At 24.2% G+C, this 22,143-nt stretch overlaps 4 protein-coding genes across 4 annotated transcripts; 2 read left to right on the top strand and 2 right to left on the bottom strand.

The window, feature by feature from the left end:
* Positions 1 to 1,971: 1,971 nt before the first annotated feature.
* On the top strand, positions 1,972 to 3,127 carry PmUG01_07030700 (PPPDE peptidase, putative; the record flags this gene model as incomplete). Its single annotated transcript, XM_029004049.1, has 2 exons — positions 1,972 to 2,038; positions 2,394 to 3,127. 2 exons carry the CDS (start codon positions 1,972 to 1,974, stop codon positions 3,125 to 3,127), a joined length of 801 nt encoding a protein of 266 aa, XP_028860777.1.
* Positions 3,128 to 4,811: 1,684 nt separating this feature from the next.
* On the bottom strand, positions 4,812 to 7,776 carry PmUG01_07030600 (DnaJ protein, putative; the record flags this gene model as incomplete). Its single annotated transcript, XM_029004048.1, has 5 exons — positions 4,812 to 5,459; positions 5,796 to 5,914; positions 6,325 to 6,445; positions 6,616 to 6,770; positions 7,686 to 7,776. 5 exons carry the CDS (start codon positions 7,774 to 7,776, stop codon positions 4,812 to 4,814), a joined length of 1,134 nt encoding a protein of 377 aa, XP_028860776.1.
* A 4,648-nt stretch (positions 7,777 to 12,424) lies between these two features.
* Positions 12,425 to 14,508, top strand: NAPS (nucleosome assembly protein, putative; the record flags this gene model as incomplete). The annotated part of the gene is made up of 3 exons (XM_029004047.1): positions 12,425 to 12,480; positions 13,276 to 13,328; positions 13,808 to 14,508. The coding sequence occupies 3 exons, from the start codon at positions 12,425 to 12,427 to the stop codon at positions 14,506 to 14,508; spliced, it is 810 nt and encodes a 269-aa protein (XP_028860775.1).
* An 874-nt stretch (positions 14,509 to 15,382) lies between these two features.
* Positions 15,383 to 18,502, bottom strand: PmUG01_07030400 (gamma-glutamylcysteine synthetase, putative; the record flags this gene model as incomplete). The annotated part of the gene is made up of 1 exon (XM_029004046.1): positions 15,383 to 18,502. The coding sequence occupies one exon, from the start codon at positions 18,500 to 18,502 to the stop codon at positions 15,383 to 15,385; it is 3,120 nt and encodes a 1,039-aa protein (XP_028860774.1).
* Between the last annotated feature and the right edge of the window lie 3,641 nt (positions 18,503 to 22,143).

The following is a 22,143-nucleotide window of genomic DNA, read 5'->3' as shown; positions in this document are numbered from 1 at the left end:
TTAACAAATAGAATATATTTTTGTGAAAATATGTAAAATCGAGTAATAAAAATAGTTACCCTTATTTAATAAAGTTCAAAAAAACAAACATGAAAAAAAAAAAAAAAAAAAAAAAAAAAAAAATTAAAAAAAATGCGACACAAGTTGGTTCAAGTGTTAATTTTTATAAAATTAAGAAAATATGAATTTCGTTTTTATTATTTTCCTTTTATTATATGATTTTCATTAAAGGATAAATGAAAAGAATTTTTATTGATATATAACTTTCTACGGAAAATGTTTTGAAATTTTTTTTTTTGGGTGTTCTCTTAATACATATTTTCTATATATAAAAGTTATATTTTTAAGAAATTTTATACGTGGGATAAATTTGGGGATCATCCTGTTTCAACTTAATTTTTTTTAACTTAATTTTTTATCAACCTAATTTTATTTCAACTTAATTTTTTAGTAGCCTAATTTTATTTCAACTTAATTTTTTATCAGCCTAATTTTATTTCAACGTAAATTTATTTCAACGTAAATTTATTTCAACCTAATTTTATTTCAACCTAATTTTATTTCAACCTAATTTTATTTCAACCTAATTTTATTTCAACCTATTTTATTTCAACCTAATTTTATTTCAACCTAATTTTATTTCAACCTAATTTTATTTCAACCTAATTTTATTTCAACCTAGTTTTATTTCAACCTAATTTTATTTCAACCTAATTTTATTTCAACCTAATTTTATTTCAATTTTTTTTTTGTTCTTGCAGTAAATACCCTTTTTAACTTAGTATAATAATGGTGCATGCTTACTTATGAATTATACAAATACGCATATGTTCATATATATACACAAGTGTACCAAATAACATTTTCGCAATTTCACCAAAGGAGGTATAAGTTTCCTATTAAAATTTCCATTTCCTATACTTTAAGTTTAGTTAATGTTAATTCTCCATTATGAAACACAATAAGTTATATATTAATCTCTGTCATTTTTACAACGTTTTCTAAATTGAACTTTTTTTTTTTTTTTCATAAGAAATTGTTTAAACCCATGTATATTTAAAAAAAGAAATTCCCAAAATAAAAAATGGTGGAAAATTGACCAAAAAAATTTCCCTATTTTACACTTGTATGTGTGTAAAATAATTTTATACAAGATTTATTATAAATTCTTAGATAATGTACTAAAGTTAAAATAGAAATCAAAAAAAAAAAAAAAATAAATAAAGACATAAAAATATATTTTTTTTTTTCAATTATAAACATGCCATGCGAAGAGAAAAAATTATATAAAGGGAAATTTTATTACTAAACTAACATACATTTTTATAAATATATATTTGGGTACATAATTTTTCTTCCCCTCTCTTAATGAAGGCGAAGATTTGATTGTGGAAGTACTTCCACCATATATTTATATTGTATATTATTAATTATTCATTCTGCAATACATAATAGTACAATACTGCAATACTTCAGTACTTCAATATTACAACACGTCAATACTGAAATACTACAATATGACAATACTGCAATACTACAATACGTCAGTACTGCAATAGTATTTTTTTTTTTTTTTTTTTTTTTTTTCTTCTAAATATGAATTTTACCCAAAAAAAAATTAGTACAACGTGTGACTAAGGTAACTGATAATTAAGGCGATAATCAATCGAGGAAGGGTTAACATAAAATAAGTTTATTTAATTTTTTTATTTTTTCATATTTTCATATTTTTTGAAATTGCTGCAAATAGATTGTTATTTATTTCAAATGGGGTGCATATAACGTGTGCGTAAGAACAGTTCTATAACCCTGACTTATTTCCCTCCCCCCCTTTTTATTACACACTTTTTAGGTTTAATTTCATTTATCAAAATAATAAATCACACTATATGTTTCATATCGGTACAACCCACATAGCCTAGTATATGTATACGTATATATACATATATGTAGAAGGATAAACAGAAATAAATGAATGTGTGGTTGCATACCTACACCCTTGACGTTCCTTTTTTTTTGAAAAATGTTCGTCATACAGGTAAATGTTAAATTCTTTAAAGTATATAATTTATATTCACTGAATAATGGGGTGAATTCCTTTTATTTATTGAATATAAATTTGAAAAAATAAAAAAATAAAAAAGGAAAAGTTTCACTTAAAATTAATACGTTGAACAATTTTGTCGAAATATGAAATGTGCTTTTTAGAAAAAAGCTAAAAGGCGCTGTGTCGGTGTAAAGATAAATATGTGTATATACATATATGTATATATATATATAAGTTAGTATGTATATATGGCCATGTAAACATGTATACATATGTACACGTATATAACCGTATGTCCACGTATGTTCACGTACAAACATGCATGCACACTTACGCGTTTTCGAAGGAATTGAGTTGTTCGGCCGTGAATACACCTTTTCCATGGACGGAATAATAACATGCAAACCAAAGAATTCAACTGTTGGACAATATTGTAAAAGTTATGAACTAAAATGTATAAAGTTAAGTTACTCTCAGTTTTCAGAAATATTAAATGCTATTGGAAAAATTTATAGACCAAACACTTATAATTTTATATACAAAAACTGCAATCATTTTTGTGATGATTTATTTGAATTATTAAGTGGGAAAAGATTATTTCATACGTTTATGTTTTATTCAAGATTAGGTAAAATATTTGGTAATTTCAAAAATGTAGCTTTGTGTGGTTATATTAATTCTATGGAAATCTCAAGGAACGATAAAACTTTATATATTTATGCTTTAAATTTATCAAAATCAATTCTCAAAAAAAATAAAAATAAAAGAGCTGTATTGTATATTAATGATATTAATGATACTAATGATTTTAGTGATATTGATGATATTAATGATATTAATGATATTAACAATTTTAATGAAAATTATCATCAAAATTATGTTACTACCCCTTTATATGTTGTTCCATATAGAACATATGCAAGTTATCCTTGTGTAAATCAAAATATATATTACACTGAAAATTTCGTAAATAACTCAATGGATGATTTAAATGATGGCATGCACAACATTTTCCATCATAACAGTCTATTCGACAATATGTATTTCTTTAGAATACGTGGAAACTTTTCAATGATATGAAGATACACCCATTCCTTTTAAAAATGAAGCATATCAAATGGAAAGACTTTTCATTTCAAGCGCAAAACTGTGTACAAGTGTGGGCTGACTGAAAATATTCTTACAATTAATCTAGCTCTCATGCCTATGCTTGAGCTTATATCTCTACCTATAATTTTTTCTTTGCACTTATGGTCTGTGCTTGACATTTATTTATTGTTATTTGCTTTTCGCAGTATAGAGTCCTATGTACAGGTGGAATTATATACATACATATGTACATAATATTTATTTTCCTTGAAGACAAAAAATAAAGTGTTGTGTGTGATATAAAATTAATACTCAAAATAACAAAGTTCTCTTACTCCTTATATTATAACTTTCTCGTACAATTTTTTTTTTTTAATTTATATTAAGTATTCACTAATGATCAATTTTGTTCACTTACGTAAACTTTATTAATTTCATAATAAATCCTTTTATATCATATCATATCATTTTAAATCATATCATATCATTTTAAATCATATCATATCATTTTTTTTTTTTTTTTTTTTTTTTTTCTCTGTTTCTCAAGATTTTTGAGAAATTTTAAGCACATTTGGGTATACCCTTGTGGAGCGTAATATGATTTACCCTTGCTTACGTAAGAGCAAAAGTATAGTTATTGCTCCTCCTTCGATTCCTATTAACCTGTTTTTATATAGATAGATAAATAAAGATACACATAGAAAATATGAATGTAGCACATTTTGCTTTTTACACAAATACGTTTACAGTCTCATTATTATACCTCCTTTTTTCATATGTAAAATAAGTGCCCTTTAAAAATTTACCTTAAAAATTAACCATATATTTCTCCTTTTATATATTGTCTTTTAATTTAAAAAAAAATAAAAAAATCTTATGCTATTCATTATAATAGTTTAACTTAAAAATAGGGAGTCTTTAAATGTTCCGACATAATGTAAAAATACACATGTATATATATACATATAAACATATACACATACATACACACATATACATATATTACTAAAAATAAATAGCATGTTGATTATTATATTATCACCAAATTGACAAGGTGGGTATATTTTTGTACATGTAAAAATACAAAATGGGGTTTACAAATAAAGAAAAAGCAAGTTTTTTTTTTTTTTTTTTTTTTTTTTTTTCTTATTTTTTACAATATTTTTGCAATTTTCAGCATTTTCCAAAATCAAGAACAAAAAAGAAATATTAGTTACAGTTATGTACATATTCAAACGAAAAAATGGTTTTTGAAGTTTAACTATAAAGTTGGGGGATATTTAACAATATTTCGCCTTATGTTCCATAATGTGCACCTGGATATATACATATACATATATAAATAAACACGAACATTTATGTTTTACAATGGTACATCCTTCCATATGAAATGCTTACAATTACTTAATTCGGGATGTATAAGCCCTGTCCTCTCCTCCTTCAGTGTTTTACAGTTTGAAGTGTACGAAGAATTTGAGAAAAATACATTTTTTTTGTTACTATATTATTATATTACTACATTGCTTTATTATTTTTTCCTTTTATTATTATATATTGTTATACTGCAATGTCGTTATGGTTACTTACTATATTACTTTTTTTAGTTGATCATTTTGTTACTACATATTTAGTTCGTTATTTTATCATCTTCCCGCTTTCCTTTATATATTTTTTTTTATTTCGATGTAAGCCATATATATACGAATATAATTCCAAATATCATTTGCATGGAAAAAAACTCAAACCAGGATTTTTTTTTACTTTTTTTTTCATTCAAATTTCTATTTTTCAATAATTCAAAACATTTTTCCAATAAACTCATTTGCTGTGAATCTAAGGTTAATGAAAATTCCTGTACATTTTCAAGTAATTTCTCTTCAGATTCTTTCTCTTTTGAATCTTTTTTTTCATTTTCTAAACAACTCTTTTCATCTTTGTTATCCTTTACATTACCTTTTAAATTAAATTGTGAAGAGATATCATTTTTTCTCATTTGTTGTAATTTTCTAACCAACCCTTCTCCTTTTGTTTTTAAATAATTTGTTGAATCAACAACATCATTTGATCTTTCAACAAGTATTCGGTTTGTTGATAAAATGGAGCGCATTAAATAAATTAACGTAGCATTCCTATCTGTATATGTATATGCCGATGAACATATACTAATGAAAAAAACCACTGGAAATAGCATCCTAAGTAATTTTATTTTTTCATATGGCAAAAGATATCCTATTGATGGCAACCAATCGAACGTTGTGTCATCTTCTATAAATCGAAATTGTAACTCGAAACAAAAACTAGCTATATTGTATACTAAAAATATCTTTAAAAAAAAAAAAAAAAAAAATTATATATTTATATATAAAAACAATTTGCATACATGTGCCATTAATATATTTCAAAGTCAGAAAAAAATATTAACATATGCAATATTCTTCATACGTAACAAGTTTCATAAATTTGTCTAATATTTCATAAAATAAGCGTTAAAAAAAAAAAAAAAAGTAAACAAATTAAAAAAAAAAAATAAAAAAATAGAAATGAAAAGGAATACAAAAGGAAAAAAAAAAAAAAAAAAAAAAAAAAAAAAAAAAAAAAAAAAAACGTAACAAAAAAAGATTTTTCAATCTTTTTATTCCTGGAACAAGTATTAATGTACCTGCCTCGCAAATTCTAATTTTCTTGGATATGATAAAAAATATCCTATTATGAAAAACATTGTGTGCTGAACTAGTGAAAGGCATATTAATATGGTAGCTGTATTGTCGTCTACTTCTCCTTTACAATGGGGAAAAATAAAAAAAATAAAAAATACAAATGTTCGACATCATACTAGATTACACTTACACACTGGCATACATACATATTAATGATAAAATAAAATAAAAAGGAGAAAAAAAAAAACAAGAACAAAAACAAGAACAAAAGCAAGAACAAAAACAAGAACAAAAACAAGAACAAAAATAAGAACAAAAATAAGAACAAAAATAAGAACAAAAATAAGAACAAAAATAAGAACAAAAATAAGAACAAAAATAAGAACAAAAATAAGAACAAAAATAAGAACAAAAATAAGAACAAAAATAAGAACAAAAATAAGAACAAAAACAAGAACAAAAGCAAGAACAAAAACAAAATATTTTAGTATAAACATCGAATAACAATAAAATGCGAAAAAATATTAATACTACCATTCTTATAATCCCCAAATCGATTGTAATTGCTTCTTCGCACATCGTCCGTCAAAATATCGTACGCTTGTTTTAATTTTATAAACGATGTATTCGCAGATTCGTCTGGATTTTTATCCTAAGAAATTCAGTTAAATGATGTTGAGATTAATTTACATAATTCGCTCAGTAGATCACAAGTACATACACACACAACATTATTAGGGGTTAATAAAATATTTTTTGTAATTTTTTTTTTTTTTTTTCCCCTTCCATCTGTTCATTTTCTGCGGTATGTTTTAATCTTACGGGATGGTAAATTTTAGCTGCCTGCCTATAAGCTGTCTGTATTTCTTGTTTTGTAGCATTTGGAGCGATATTTAAATAAGTGTAATAATTTTCCCTATTCCATGGAATTCCTTTATATAATAAAAAGGACAATATTAATACGTAGATGGCATACCCTACAAAGAAAAACAGGAAAAACATTTAAATTTTTTTTTATTCATTATCGGGAATAAGTACATATATGTGTTACTATGTAGAAGTACGAAAAAGTAAGTAAATAAATAAATAAATAGGTAGATAAATAAATAAATAAATAGGTAGATAAATAAATAGATAAATAAATAGATAAATAAATAGATAAATAAATAGATAAATATATAAATATAAATATATATATATATGTATGCACAAATGCATTATAACAGGAACTTCGCTGTTATGTTAATAAAGGAGAACATTCATTTATGCGAAAAAATGATATAAAAATTTATAATAGCGTTTTCAGGTCTATAAAAGCGCAAAGGGTTGAACATATGTACATATAAATATAAATGTATATATATTTAATCTTATTAATAAATTTAAAAATTAAGCATAAAAGCAATCTCTCTTTATCCTCAGGTATGCATAAAACATAAAAAAAAAAAAAAAATATTTCATTGCTATGATCAGGATAAAATTACAACAATGATTTTTATAACCCACAGTTTGCCTGAAGATGAGCTACATTTATTCATATAAGCGTAAATAGGTAATTATGCGTACGCATATGTAGACATATATACACATACATAACTTACAGTTTACAAAATATGCATTAACATATACAAGAAATTCAAATTTTGTTTAAATAATTAAAATATTCGTTCTCACTAAGTGAAATATAACGCATTTATTTTACATGCGCTGTACAGGCAATATTTATTAAAAAAAAAAAAAGCAGAGCACCAAAATATACAAAGCAGATATGCGAATGTAGGATGAATATATATATACATGTACATTCAAATATATATATATATATATATGTGTGTGCGTGTGTATGGATGCTTAGTTGTAAGCGCGTAAGCCCATGCAAGTGTTGTTCTAACTGAATTTTTGAAGAAATTTTATTTTATCGCTATTGACTATAGTAACTCCAACTGAAGATATAACTACTTGAAATATAATTTCGTTTAGCATTTCTAAGAGAAAATGAATTTTCCTATATTTTAAATTATTTTATTTAATATATTTTTTTTTCTGGTATATTATATTTTAGTAATAAAAGCTGAACTTTATTTTAGTCAAATTCATTGGCTAAAATTTATATTATTATAATTTAGCGGTCATTATTTAAAAGTTTACGTATATCAAAACAATTCTTTTCAATCATCAAGTATAACGTAAAAAACGATTGCTCGTGTATGTTATAACAGTATTTGTTAAGTGAATAGTATAATTATATATACGTGTATGTATATATACACAAAACGATGTATATATAATATATATATAATATTTATATATATTTATATATAACATTTATATATATATATATATATACTGTGTACATATTTTTTTATTTTTCTTTCCTCCTGGCAAATTTGCTTGTTTCCCCGCTTTCGTTGTACGAAAATATATACTGAATTTAACTTATAACAAATTAACGTATGAATTGTACTTTAATCAAAATTAAAATATACATTAATTAAAATACCAATTAATCATTATAAATTTAAAACTAATATATAAAATAAATAAATAAAACAAATATATAAAATATAATAACAATAAAACTGAAGCATTTTTCAAAATAATTTTGATGAATTATTAATTTTAATTCTTGACATGGTGTATGCATGAATCTTTTTTTTTTTTTTTTTTTTTTTTTTTTTCTTTAAGAAAATATATATATGGATAAAAACAAAAAAAAAAGCATTCAATGCAGTCTCACGAAATATTACCTACATACACATATACATAACGGCAAAAGATGAAGGACTGACAAGGAATATATAATATATATAATATATAATATATAATCCTTTAATATGAATATTAATTTCGTTAAGATAATATTATTATATTTAAGTGTAAAAATTAATTTATGTTAATGTTCCCTTTGCAGGTTTAAAAAAAAAAAAAAAAAGAAATTTTTTTTTGTATTTTACGTTAATATACTAAAGTATAATAATAATATACGAAAATTATTCAAAAATGTATTTAAATATAAATTTAATATTTTCTTCCTTTTTTTTTTAGTACCATTTACAATTTTTATAATTTATAGTAATTACACAGTATTTTAACATTTGTTTTTAAGTTAGTACATGAATAGGATGGCTGTTACTTGAGTAATTGTTACGTATACCGTGTAGCTGGTTTTTACCGCAAAACTGAAGCCAAGTTTATGTGGCTGGAAGTATATACAGTAGGACAGGTGTATATATATTCCTGTATGTATAATATATATATATATATACTCATGTATGTAGCGTATGCATACACATATACCGTATATGTATGGGTTTATATTTTTTTAACATATCCCCTGAATAAGTAACACATGTCCATAATAAGCGTTACCTTAAAACAGAGTTAGTACATTGAGTTAGTTTTAAAAAATTATTAAGCTTATTTTAGTATGGTTGAGGGTCAAAATTTAAATTTCCCTTATTTTAACTACCGCGGGAGGAACAAACAAGCAAATATAATTTTATTAATATTCCGTTCTGCATAAAATGGAATAAACTTTTAGAGTTAATAGAAGTTATGGTGTGTGCTGTTAGTAATTTGGGGGTAAATTTTGAAAATGTTAAATGGACATATTTAAGCATTTACGACAGCAAGGAATGGCTTTATTGTGTTTATAATTATGTATCACATAATATATTGGTATGATATAAATATGTATATGTATGAGTAATACAGGTAACAAAAATGTGCTATATAAGCAGAATTACAAGAGCTTCTCTGTACATTTATTCAGCTGTATATTTGTAATAATTAGTACTTAAAGATAAAATATAATTTCCATTATGTGAGAAAATTAAAAATAACGTATTATATATATATATATAATAGCACGCTTTAGTTTCATTAAGAAAAAGAAAAGGCGAATACATCCGCATTGATTTTTTTTTTTATTATTATTTTTTCTTCATTTAAAGCTTTTTCCTTTTATATATAATAAGACGCCATTGGATGGAAAAATATTATAGGAATATATTTTTTTTTTTTTTTTCGTTTTCCCCTATGAAAAGTTAGCTATAAGGAATTTCTTTTCAAAAAAAGGTTGAATAAGTGAGTAAAATAATAATATTAAAAAAAAAAAAAAAATAGTAAAATAAAAAGGAAAGAAATTTTTTTTTTTTTTTTTTATAATATTAAAATAATACACATAGGAATGATATAATTTTCCTATTTTCTACAAAATGCATTTTATTATTTTATTGTGATAACGAATATAACAAATATTAAAAAAAGAGATAACATTAGGTATCAAATGTGTGCTCTCATATGTACATATGTGGACAGCATAGAATTGATATAAGATTTGCAAAAATATTTATTGGCGTTAACGAAGATTATCATATAGCAATTTGTGTAATACCTAAAAATTTTCTAATTTTATGTACGTGTATAAATATAATAGAGTGTTAAAAGGAGAGAAGAAAAAAATAAATTGCTTTCTTACAAATAATTTAAGCAAGTTGATGGAGTAAACATATGCATAAATGTATATATACATATATAAGCATACGTATAAGCTTAATTATAAACATATATGTTTATATGTATATATGTACAATACGTACATAAGAACTGCCATATGGTAAAACAAAAAGGTAAAAATAAAAAAAAAAAAATTAAAAAAAAAATTAACCATGTTACTCTTTTGCAAATATTTTTTTCATAAGAGTGTAGATATATAATTATTTGAAAACATAATATTTTCCACATACATTTAAGTAGAATATTATAATTAACTCCATATTTAATATATGATAACGTTATATATACTCCTTTCCTTGCTACTCATATACATTTATTACATAAATTATTATATTCAAGTGGAAAGTACATACCTATTATAACTAGAATTAAATGGCATGAAAATATTATATGGATGATTTTTACATTTTATTATTAAACAGCTAATACGTTTGTGCTCCTATATTTATGTTATTTTATATTTCGTATGAAATATTACACAATACTATCTTATCGCATGAACACCCATCATTACACATACCACTATATGTATATACATATACATATACATATGAATATGTAAAAATAATAGTAATAATAATAAGGAAGCCCAGAAGAGTATGAGTTTAAGTTTGAAATTATATAGAACTACAAAATTTAAGGCAGCAATAAATATTTGCGTTTCATCTCTAGTCCTTCTAAAATTGTTATGCAAAAACTTGTAGGAAATAAATAGGTCCTCAGATTAAATACTGAAAAAAGTTAATATTTCCTGTTATTATCTTATTATTATGTATCATGAGAATTTAAAGAAATTATGTACAATATAAATAAAATATATGTAAGTACAAACATGAAAATGATATTATGATATATATATATATGTATATGTACACAATAATGGAACTTCTGTACTTATAAATATGTATATATTTATGTATGTGCTTACACATGTATATGAACGTATATGTACATATATGTAATATGTAGATTATGTTTAAAAATATAGTCATTTTTTATTTCTCAATTCAAAGGAAAGAAGCTATAAAAAATGAGCGCCGTCGCACGCAATGAAATATAAAACAATATATTATAAGTACACGTACATATATAAATATATTGCTTGTATATATTTTATATATATGATTTGTTCATATTACATGTACCATATGTACTTATATGTAATATAAATACATGTAATTTAAATATATATGCAAAGTTTTTAAAAAAGGAATGTATATAATTACTCGAATGAATAAACGAAAATAAAAATATTAGTTGTATAATTCCAAGTTAAAAAGTTTTATAAATCTGTATTACAACTGAGTATTTTTTATATTATAATTGCGTAAAAATATACCATTTAATATTATTATTATTTATTTTTTTTTTTTTTTATTGCTATCATTGCTACTACCTACTTTTTTGTTTTGTGGAAGCTATACATAAGATGTCAGTATTTTCACATGGCTCTTTTAATATTATGGCGAACCTGATCATTCACCATATTTACTTATGCATATTATATGCACATGGATATGTTCATATGTACTCATATACCTACAAACATACATAAATACGTATATACCTATATACATTTATACATAGTTGTATACCTATATAAATACATATGTATATATCTATATAAATACATAGGTATATACCTATAAAAATACATATGCATATATCTATATACGCATATATCTATATATACATACGTACATACCTACATACATACATACATACGTACAAACGTACGTACATATACATGTACTGCAAATAATTTTTATAATTTTAAAATTAATTTTTATTTTTTAATTCCCTTTTTTTTTTTAAAGCAGTGGAATCGACTCCTTTATTTATCGAACATAAAACAAAGTTCAATAAAGAAAAAAATCGAAAAAAATAAAAAATAAAAAAAAATAAAATAGGATTCTATTTCTCTTTATTAAACAATATAATTTAAAGCCCTCCTTGTGATTATAAAATTTAAAAGCTTTTCCCTTAATTTAATAACATATTTTACTATTTATAAATATATATAAATATATATATATATATATATATATATATTTATATATTTATATATATATATTTATATATACATGAAAGCATAAGAATATAGTAACTAAAAATGAAGAGAGATCGCTCAGAAAATTCCGTTGAAAACACAACAGAGCCCAAGCATACGTAAGCACATACATATGTACATACATATATATAAATATATACATATATACTTATACATGTACATATATTCATATACATATATGCTTATAGATGTATATATTTGTTATTTATCCATATAAATGTTATAATTAATCGCATACTTATATATGGATATATATGTTTATGTATCTATATCTATATATCTATATATCTATCTATCTATATATATATATATATATATATATATATATATATATATATATATACATATATATATATCTTTATATGCATATGAGAGTATTTACGTGCGTGTATGTATACATATTCGTGCACGTAATAATTTGTACGTTTATTTGTGCATATATGCGTGTGTATATAAAGAATTAATCCATGATAAGGATGTAAAAAACGTTTATATGCTACTTCTTGAAGCTTATACATATGATGTTTTAAATATAAAAAGAAAAATGAATTGATTAAATATTTTTTTTTTCCAAAAAATATGTCAACATATATATATTTAATATTATAACGAATACACGAAGAAAAGAAAAATCATTAGAGAGAAAAAAATAATTTTTTCATTATATTATATATATCACGAATTCCGAAAGGGGCACTGTTCTGTTTGTTGCATATATATTTTCCCATACATATGCATATATACACTTGGCTTAATGCACATTATATGTGTATATATACATGTGAGCGTATACATGCATATGAGTGTATGCGTATATGTGCATATGTGTATATGTACTAATACAAACTTCCCAAACTTATAACGTTGTCTTCTTTTCCACTCCTATTGTACAGCAAAATTGACAATGATGATCCATTAGTACCTTTTATGAAAGATTTTGAAGACAGTAAGAAAAAAATTTTTTTTTATTAAATAGTTATTAGTGATATGAAAAAATATAAATGGAAATGCATAACTAGAAATACAAAATTGTGTGTGTATGTATGTTTGTATGTGTGTATGTATGTTTGTATGTTTGTATGTGTGTATGTATGTTTGTATATATGTGTGTATATATGTGTGTATATATACTTACATATTTTTGTATTACTTCATTGCATTGTCATTTCGCGTGTACATGTACATTGCACATAATTTATGAAGAGAAGCTGGTGTAACGGTGCAGTATGCTCAGTTTCCCACAAAAAAATAATTGCATAACTGAACGAATAATTGAACGAATAATTGAACGAATGAATGAATAAGTACATGTAGTAGTTGGCTGTATCACGTAGGTAGAACAGCATATATGTACATTTTCATTCCCATGTGTGTTTATATTCTTTTTTAACATGCGTACTTTCCATTTTTCCCCTGTTCCTGCAGTTCAAAAAGATATTGAACAGCTAGACATAAAATGTGCGCATGAGCAAATGAACATACAGAAACAGTACGATGAAAAAAAAAAGCCAATGTTTGAAAAGAGAGATGAAATAATTCAAAAGGTACCTGGATTTTGGGCTAATACGTTAAGGAAACATCCAGCATTAAGTGACATAGTACCTGAAGATATTGATATATTAAATCATTTAGTTAAGTTAGACTTAAAAGATAATATGGATAACAATGGTTCATACAAAATAACGTTTACATTTAGTGAAAAAGCAAAAGAATATATGGAACCATTAACTTTAGTTAAGCATGTAACATTTGATAACAATCAAGAAAAGGTGGTAGAATGTACAAGAATAAAATGGAAAGAAGGAAAAAATCCAATTGCAGCTGTATCAAATAATCGATCAGATTTAGATAATGAAATGCCCAAATGGTCTTTATTTGAATGGTTTACAACTGAAGAATTACAAGATAAACCAGATGTTGGTGAATTGATCAGAAGAGAAATATGGCATAACCCTTTGTCATATTATTTAGGACTTGAAGATTTTGATGATTTCGATGTAGATTTTGACGAAGAATTTGATGATGATGATGAGGAGGAGGATGAAGATGATGAGGATGAAGAAGATGATGAAGATGACGATGATAAGGATGATGATGTTGAAGGAGATGAAGACAACGATGATTGAGAAATGTGTCTGGGTGTCACACACACCAACAAGGAAAAATGAAAAAAAAGAAAACAAAAGCAGGAGGAAGGAAGAAGGAAAAATAAAAAAATAAGGCATTAAAGAAAGTATAAAACAAAAAGTAAAAATGGATATACCAGATGAGTTCAATTCTATGTAGTCCATTTTGACTCTTCTTATTTTAATCCAGCTTTATACAAAAAAAAAAAAAAAAAAAAAACAATTTTTTTTTTTTCTTTTCAAACTGTTCTCATTTTTCCCCTTTTTACACACACATATACATATGCACCACATATATATATATATATAAATATATATATATTTATATATTTATATTTATGCGTATTTTATGCATATAAATATTTAATTATGATTTAAGAAAGAACTATTTATGTCTTTTCATTTTTTATTGAAAAAATAACTAATTTTATAATTTTAAAAAAGCAAAAAAAAAAAAAAAAAAAAAAAAAAAAATTATTCATTTTCACGTCTTTTTATTAGGAAAGAATTAAAAAGTAAATTATTTGGCGTTAATTTGGTGTACATATGGCATACATTTGACGCACATCTTGAACACACTTGGCATGTGTTTGGGGGTATATTTGGAGCACTTTCATATCCGTCTCTCCATTTGCATCCGTTGAGCATGTACGCATAAGTACGCGTGGATATAGCAATATCATACAAATATTACTACAAACACTTATTACTCTGCATACACATATTAATATACATATATACGCGCACACATAATTATATATTTTGGCTCCATTAAGCCACAAAAACTACATATACGCTGGACTGAAAAATAAAGAGAAATGATAGACCTTTATTTACGGGTAATGCTCCTAATAGCCTTAAACATCTAACTGCGCTATGCGCTTAATAGGTACAGTTTCTTTCCAAACTCAAGTGTATGATTATCCGTAGATTCTTCATAATTTGTTCTTTTAGTACAAGTGTAATAGTCTTGGTCATCCTTAATAACCTCACTAAGAAGAAGGTACTGTGTATAATCCTCTCCTGATATAAATTTGTAGGCTAATGATTTAAGATACTGACTTTCATTAATTTGTCTTAAGTCACTTTTTATTCTTTCTTTATATGGATCAACAAAAACACCTAATAATTCTTGTGGAATTATTAAACCTTTTCCTATATCTGCTATTAATTTACATATATCATAATTTATTTTACTATTAATATATGAATTTTTTTCATAAGAAGGATGGTTCATAATAAAATTTCTTAAATAAGCTGCACCTGTACATATTTTCCCACAACTTCTTAATTTTATAAATTCAATATATTCATCTATTTTATTTTTTGCTGTCTGTGTTAATGCGCCTTCATTATATTGTTCTTCAACATATTTGGAACATAAAAAGAATATTCCATTTTTTTCATTGAAAAATATATCGTATATAGTTTTTTCCTCTATTTCATTATCTGTTGTATCATAATTTAAATTTGTGCGAAAATAAAATTTTTCTTTTATTATAGCATCTCTGTGTGCTGATCTGAACAAATTTTCTTCTAACAAAGACATAGGAATATATAAATTAAGTCTTTTTTTTAAAATAAATTTAGACAAAACCATAATTAAAGTAACAACAGAAGCATTTTCAAAATCTGTTATTTGAATATCTGGTGTTCTAAATTCTACTCTCCATCCAATAGAGCTTGGTCCATTAAAATGATTATCAAGTATAGGTGGGGGTTTAAATCGGACACTATTCCAGTTGGTACTTTGAAAATTTTCAAAATGTTGATGGGATGAAAGTACTTTTTCTTCATAATCTTCTAAAAAGTTGAAACTATCACTTAGATATATACTGTTCATATTACTTTTTTTATTCTTATTTTTATCTACCACCACATCCTCTTTTTCCTTTTGCATTCTTGTATAAGTTGTTCTTTTCTTCCCTTTTTTAATTTTATCAAATTTTTTTTTGTTTTCTTGGGGGTTGGGGGGCATAGACATATGATAATCCAATCTCTTTTCAATGGATATAATGTCCTTCTCACTGTAAGATCCCTGAAATACAACCATTGGATCCCTTACAAATAAGGAAGAAATATGTCTTGATAAATAATCATCCACATTTTCTTTTCTTAATTTGTCGTATACATTTTTATCTAGAACTACATCTATATCATTATAAAAATAATAATTCCTTTTTAAAGGTAATTCATCTGATATATATAAAGATATTCCTGAATATCTAGGTTTGGATATATAAGCTAACTCTTCTTCTGTTCTACAATCCACACTATTTGAAATTACTCTCCATCTTGTATCTGTCTCAGTGAGATACCCGCCTAAATATGGAGTACATGCAGTAATGGCTAAAAATAAGGGTGCTATTACAGCTAGCTGATCATATACATATTTTGCATCATCAATTGTTGGAAAGGACATAGTTAATTGTTGGCAACACATGCTCATTCCAAAAAACATGGCATCTAAATATACATAATTTTTTATTGGATTTTTGCATATTTCTGAATATTCTTCAATAAATTTTCTATCATATACATATATATAATCTTCTTCATCGTCTATATTGCTAAACAAGCTATTTTTCATAGCAATATCCATTAAATTTTCCTTTTCATCTTTTTCTTTATAATTTAAATAGCTATCTATATCCTTTTGCTTCGTATCCATTCCGCCATATACAATACTACCATTATATTTTTTTTCATCTATTTTTAATTCTTTTTTTGAGGTAGTTTCTTCGTTTATGGATGCACTTAAGTGGTCAAGCGTGGTTTCACCACTTGCATGAACATTTCCCTCCCTCTTTTTCCTGTTGGACATGGATTTATTCCAAATCAAGTGATCCTCTAGAACATACTTTTTTTTTATTTTTTTAAAAAGTCTGTTGTCACTTTTGTCTAAAGCTAATTTCCAGTTATCCATTTGTTCTGTATAAATATCCATATAAATCGGATTAAAAGAAATAATTTTCGTTCCTCTTCTTTTTCTTATATTTTGTGTTAACGTGATATATCTAGCATGTGGACTTATCACCATATCTGTAATTAAACAACTATTACTATAATTGTTTATATTTTCTGGTTTGAATAATTCACATTCAAATATAGAATCTTCTTTTAACGAATTTATGAACATAGTCTGTTCATGTTCTTTCATTTCTTCGTTTCTTCCTTCTTTTTCATCTCTTTTTTCTTCTTTCTTAAGTTCCTCTACATGTATACATTCTCCTTCATCCGCATATATATCTTGCATTAATATATCATCATTTTTTTGACAAGTTATATCTGAATTTACAAAATGTGTTGATTTATTTTCATCCATATCAATTTGATTAGAATCATTAAAAGTAATTTTATATTCACTATGCATGTTTGCGCATTTTTCATTTTCACTATTTTTTTTTTCTATTTTTTTTAAATGAATGTTTTCTATAGCAGGTGGTTCTACCAAATCATTTTTATTAATCCTTTCATTTTTCTTTTTACTATTTTCCTGGTTTATTCTTTTAGCCATAAGAAGACTATTATTCAAAAGGCTGTTAGGGAAACATGGTAATGTAACTGCTCGAACTCCGCTGATTGCACTTAGAACGTTATTTAATTTACTTCTCCTTATTCTCATACAGTCCTCAACAAATGATGAAGAATTAATATCAAATTTAAAAGGTACGGATGGTGTCCCTTCAATCGTAAAGGATGAGTATTCAGGTGTCCAATGAGATCCATATTGACAATCAGTAACACTTTCTAAATTCATCATTTCATCAATTAAATCTGTAGCACATAAAAGAGCTGATGATTCTTTCAATGTTTCATCATTCCTTATAATGATATATTCTATTTCATCCCCAAACATTATATTTTCATCTTCTCGATCCTTATTACACTTGTATGTATGAACAAACTGCAGTATACCATACAATCGTATAAGAGATTTTACATGTTGCACTTCTTCCCAGCTTAATGGCGTTCCAATTTTGAGGAATCCCATTTTGCAATTATTTTGCTTTTATTTTGCTTTTATTTTGCTTTTATTTTGCTTTTATTTTGCTTTTATTTTGCTTCTATCTTGCTTCTATCTTGCTTCTATCTTGCTTCTATCTTGCTTCTATCTTGCTTCTATCTTGCTTCTATTTTACTTCTAATTTATTTTTATTTTATTTTTATTATTATTTTTATTTACTTATTTCTTCTTTTTTTTAAATAATTTCGCTATCTTTATAGAGTACGTGCACCAAAACCGTAGTTTTGTCATTCCATGCGCACATGTACGGTTTTACACGTAAATATATGCGAACGGGTGTGTATATATATATATTTATATATAGGCTTGTATGTATGTAAATATTTATGTGTACGAATGTGCGTGCGTATATAAATATGTATGTTTATGAATATGGTGGTGTATATAACTATGTATATGAATGTTCATGCTTTTTTTTTTTTTTTTGTATGCTCTTTAACTTTCCAGCTTCACCGCTGCGTTGATTTTTTATATTTTTTTTTGCCATGCGTTGTATGGTAGTGAAATTGATAAATTTTGAATTAACCTTATTAGGATTGAGATAATATTTATTTAATTATTAATTTTATTATTTTACTATTTTACTATTTTACTATTGTACTATTTTACTGTTTTATTATTTAATTATTTTATATTATATTATATTATTTTTTTTTTTTTTTTTTTAGAAACCTTATTTCTGTTTCCTTTTTTCCTTTTTTTTTTTTTTTTTTCTTATTTGTGCAGATCTTAACACTATACTGGGAAATTTTGCAAAATTTATTAAGATCACTCTTTAAAAATTCAAGTAACAAGTCAAAAATGAATATGTTCTATATCTGAGTTGCTTGAAATAAATTTGGTTAAAAAAAAATATTGCCATGTCATGTCGAATAACTAAAAAATTATTACTTGTGCAGGTGATAGAAATTTCAATGTACAAAAAATTTCAAGAAAAAGTAATACAAATAGGACATTACTGCTACAGTGTTAGGCAAATAATTCAGATATATGTACATATATATATATATATAAATATCACGTGTTCTCTTATGCGTTTATTGCAGTATGAAACATTTCTTCCTTTTGTATCTTTTATGTTTACATATTAATTATGGTAAGACTGTTTAACTCGGAGATCCGTTAGCAAAATATTTTAAATGCATTTAAACTATGTGTTTCAGCGTGACTATTTTTGTATGTGCGCGTAGATATACATTTGCACATATACACATTTAGGTACACGTACGAATATACGTATATATATATATATATAAATATATATATACTTTTCATTCTTAATTTGCTTATTTAGGTATAAATTAAGGTGAAATATTGGTTTAATGTGTAAATAAACAAGGTGATGCGGTCATGCACACTTAAAATTTTGAGATTTAAAAAAAAAAAAAAATATATATATACATATATTTATACAGTGTACATGGTAATCATAAAAAAGAACCTATTTAAAAAAAAAAAAAAAAAAATTATATCAATATATTTTAAGAATAACTAACCCATCATATATTTTTCTTTAATTTTTTATCTAATGGAGTGTTTTTCTCTTTTTTTTTTTAATTTTTAATATAAGTCTCCAATGTGTACAGAAAAAAAAAAAGGTGATCACAACATGTGTACAATAATAGGAACATAGTATATTAAAATGTATATATTATATATATAGATATATATATATATATATATGATATAAGATACAAGAGAAAAGTTTCGCTTTTACTTATATATAAAAAAATGTAGATAGAAAAAATTTAAGTTCAATATATCTCAACGTATGGAAGGAATGAAAAAAAAAGCAATAAAGCAAAGCAAAAATGCAAAAAGGCAAAAAGGCAATAAAGCAAAAATGCAAAAATGCAAAAAGGCAAAAAGGCAATAAAGCAAAAATGCAAAAAGGCAAAAAGGCAAAAAGGCAATAAAGCAAAAATGCAAAAATGCAAAAAGGCAAAAAGGCAATAAAGCAAAAATGCAAAAAGGCAAAAAGGCAAAAAGGCAAAGAAAAAAAATATAAATCCAATAATAAATTACTTAAATATGTTACAAAAAAAAAAAATATAAAAAACGAAAAAAGTTATAACAAAAACGAATTTTTAAGCAAAAATTATTTTATGAGTTAAGATTTTATAAAATATGCATAATGTATATATATATATATATATATAATATTATGGAAGCCTTGGGCTTTTTCTTTATTAATTTCAAACATATTACATAAACATCCATAACAAAAAAATGAAAAAAAATTATAATTTCTTAGTATAAATTATTATATTAATTCCTCAGACTGATATGTAATAAATATATTTATATATTTTGTATAAACTTGAATCTTGGCAAGAATGAATAAAATATAATTTATAAAATAAAATAAAATGACCTCAAACATTTAACATAACACTGTTATTTTATTATACAAATAAAATCATGAAAAAAAAAAAAAACATGTTGCTCTCAGAAAAAAAAAAAAAAAAATGGTTTAGTCAGTGCCTTTTTTTTTTTCTTTTGTTTTTGTTCTTAGTGACCACTATAAAACTATCCCATGTAAAAATTTCAAAAATTGTATTTTTATTTTCTTAACTGTGAGATTTTAAAATAAATATATACTTACATATATATTACATATATATAAATATATTGATGTATCTGTATTTTTTTTACTTCAAAAAAAACAAGCTTTATAATTATTTTCCTTTCAGTTTAAAGTGCTTATTTTAAGGAGTACATTGGACATATATTATTTAAAAAAAAAAGAAAAAGAAATATATACAAGTATTTTTTTTTTTTATATGTATTATATAATAATTACGTTAAAAAATTAAAGTATCTAATTTGTTTACTACCGCACAAGTGGCATAATATTATAAAAACCTTATATTATAAGCATATCCTTTTGTATATTTTACGTATGTATGCGCAAGATCATATATATATATGTGGGTATACAACTCATTAACAACTTGAAAGTTCTGTATTTTTATAAAATACGCGTACAAAAAAAACAACGCATAAAAAACACATTATGCAGATCACTGCTGGTCATCTGTATTTTATTATTAACTTAATCCGTATAAGTTTATGCCATAAAAAGAAAAACAAAAAAAAGTAAAGAAATGAGCTTAAAAAATATTAATATAAGTCAATTGTTTGGTGAAATATAAAACAAAACATTATTTTCCTATACAATATAATAAAAAAAAAAAAAAAGGAGATAAATATGAGCATGTAAAATAAGAAAAAAATATATTTTTTAAAAGTTATATAATTTAATAAGTGAGAAAAATATATGTTTTCTTTTTATTTATATATACATATACACCACTATAATTATATTTCGAATGAAGTTCTTTTTTTTTTATAACTGGCCCTTTGATATGGTGAACAATAACTTACGAGCTATAAAGGCTATAAGAAAAAGTAATAAATAATATGTGTATATAGCATAAGGAAAAATGTATAAAAAAATAGATAAAGTGCATATAAGAAAATGTAAACATGTTAACTCTACATATACGTGTTTCTCTGTAATCTTGTTTTAAGGACAAACAAAGTAATAGAATATGGTTAAAAATTTGACATCGTAAAATTGTCTATATACGCATGTATGTATTATA

The sequence above is a fragment of the Plasmodium malariae genome (genome assembly GCF_900090045.1).
Source record: "Plasmodium malariae genome assembly, chromosome: 7".
NCBI classification, from domain to species: Eukaryota; Apicomplexa; class Aconoidasida; order Haemosporida; family Plasmodiidae; genus Plasmodium; species Plasmodium malariae.
This window is presented reverse-complemented; position numbering and strand designations above follow the sequence as displayed.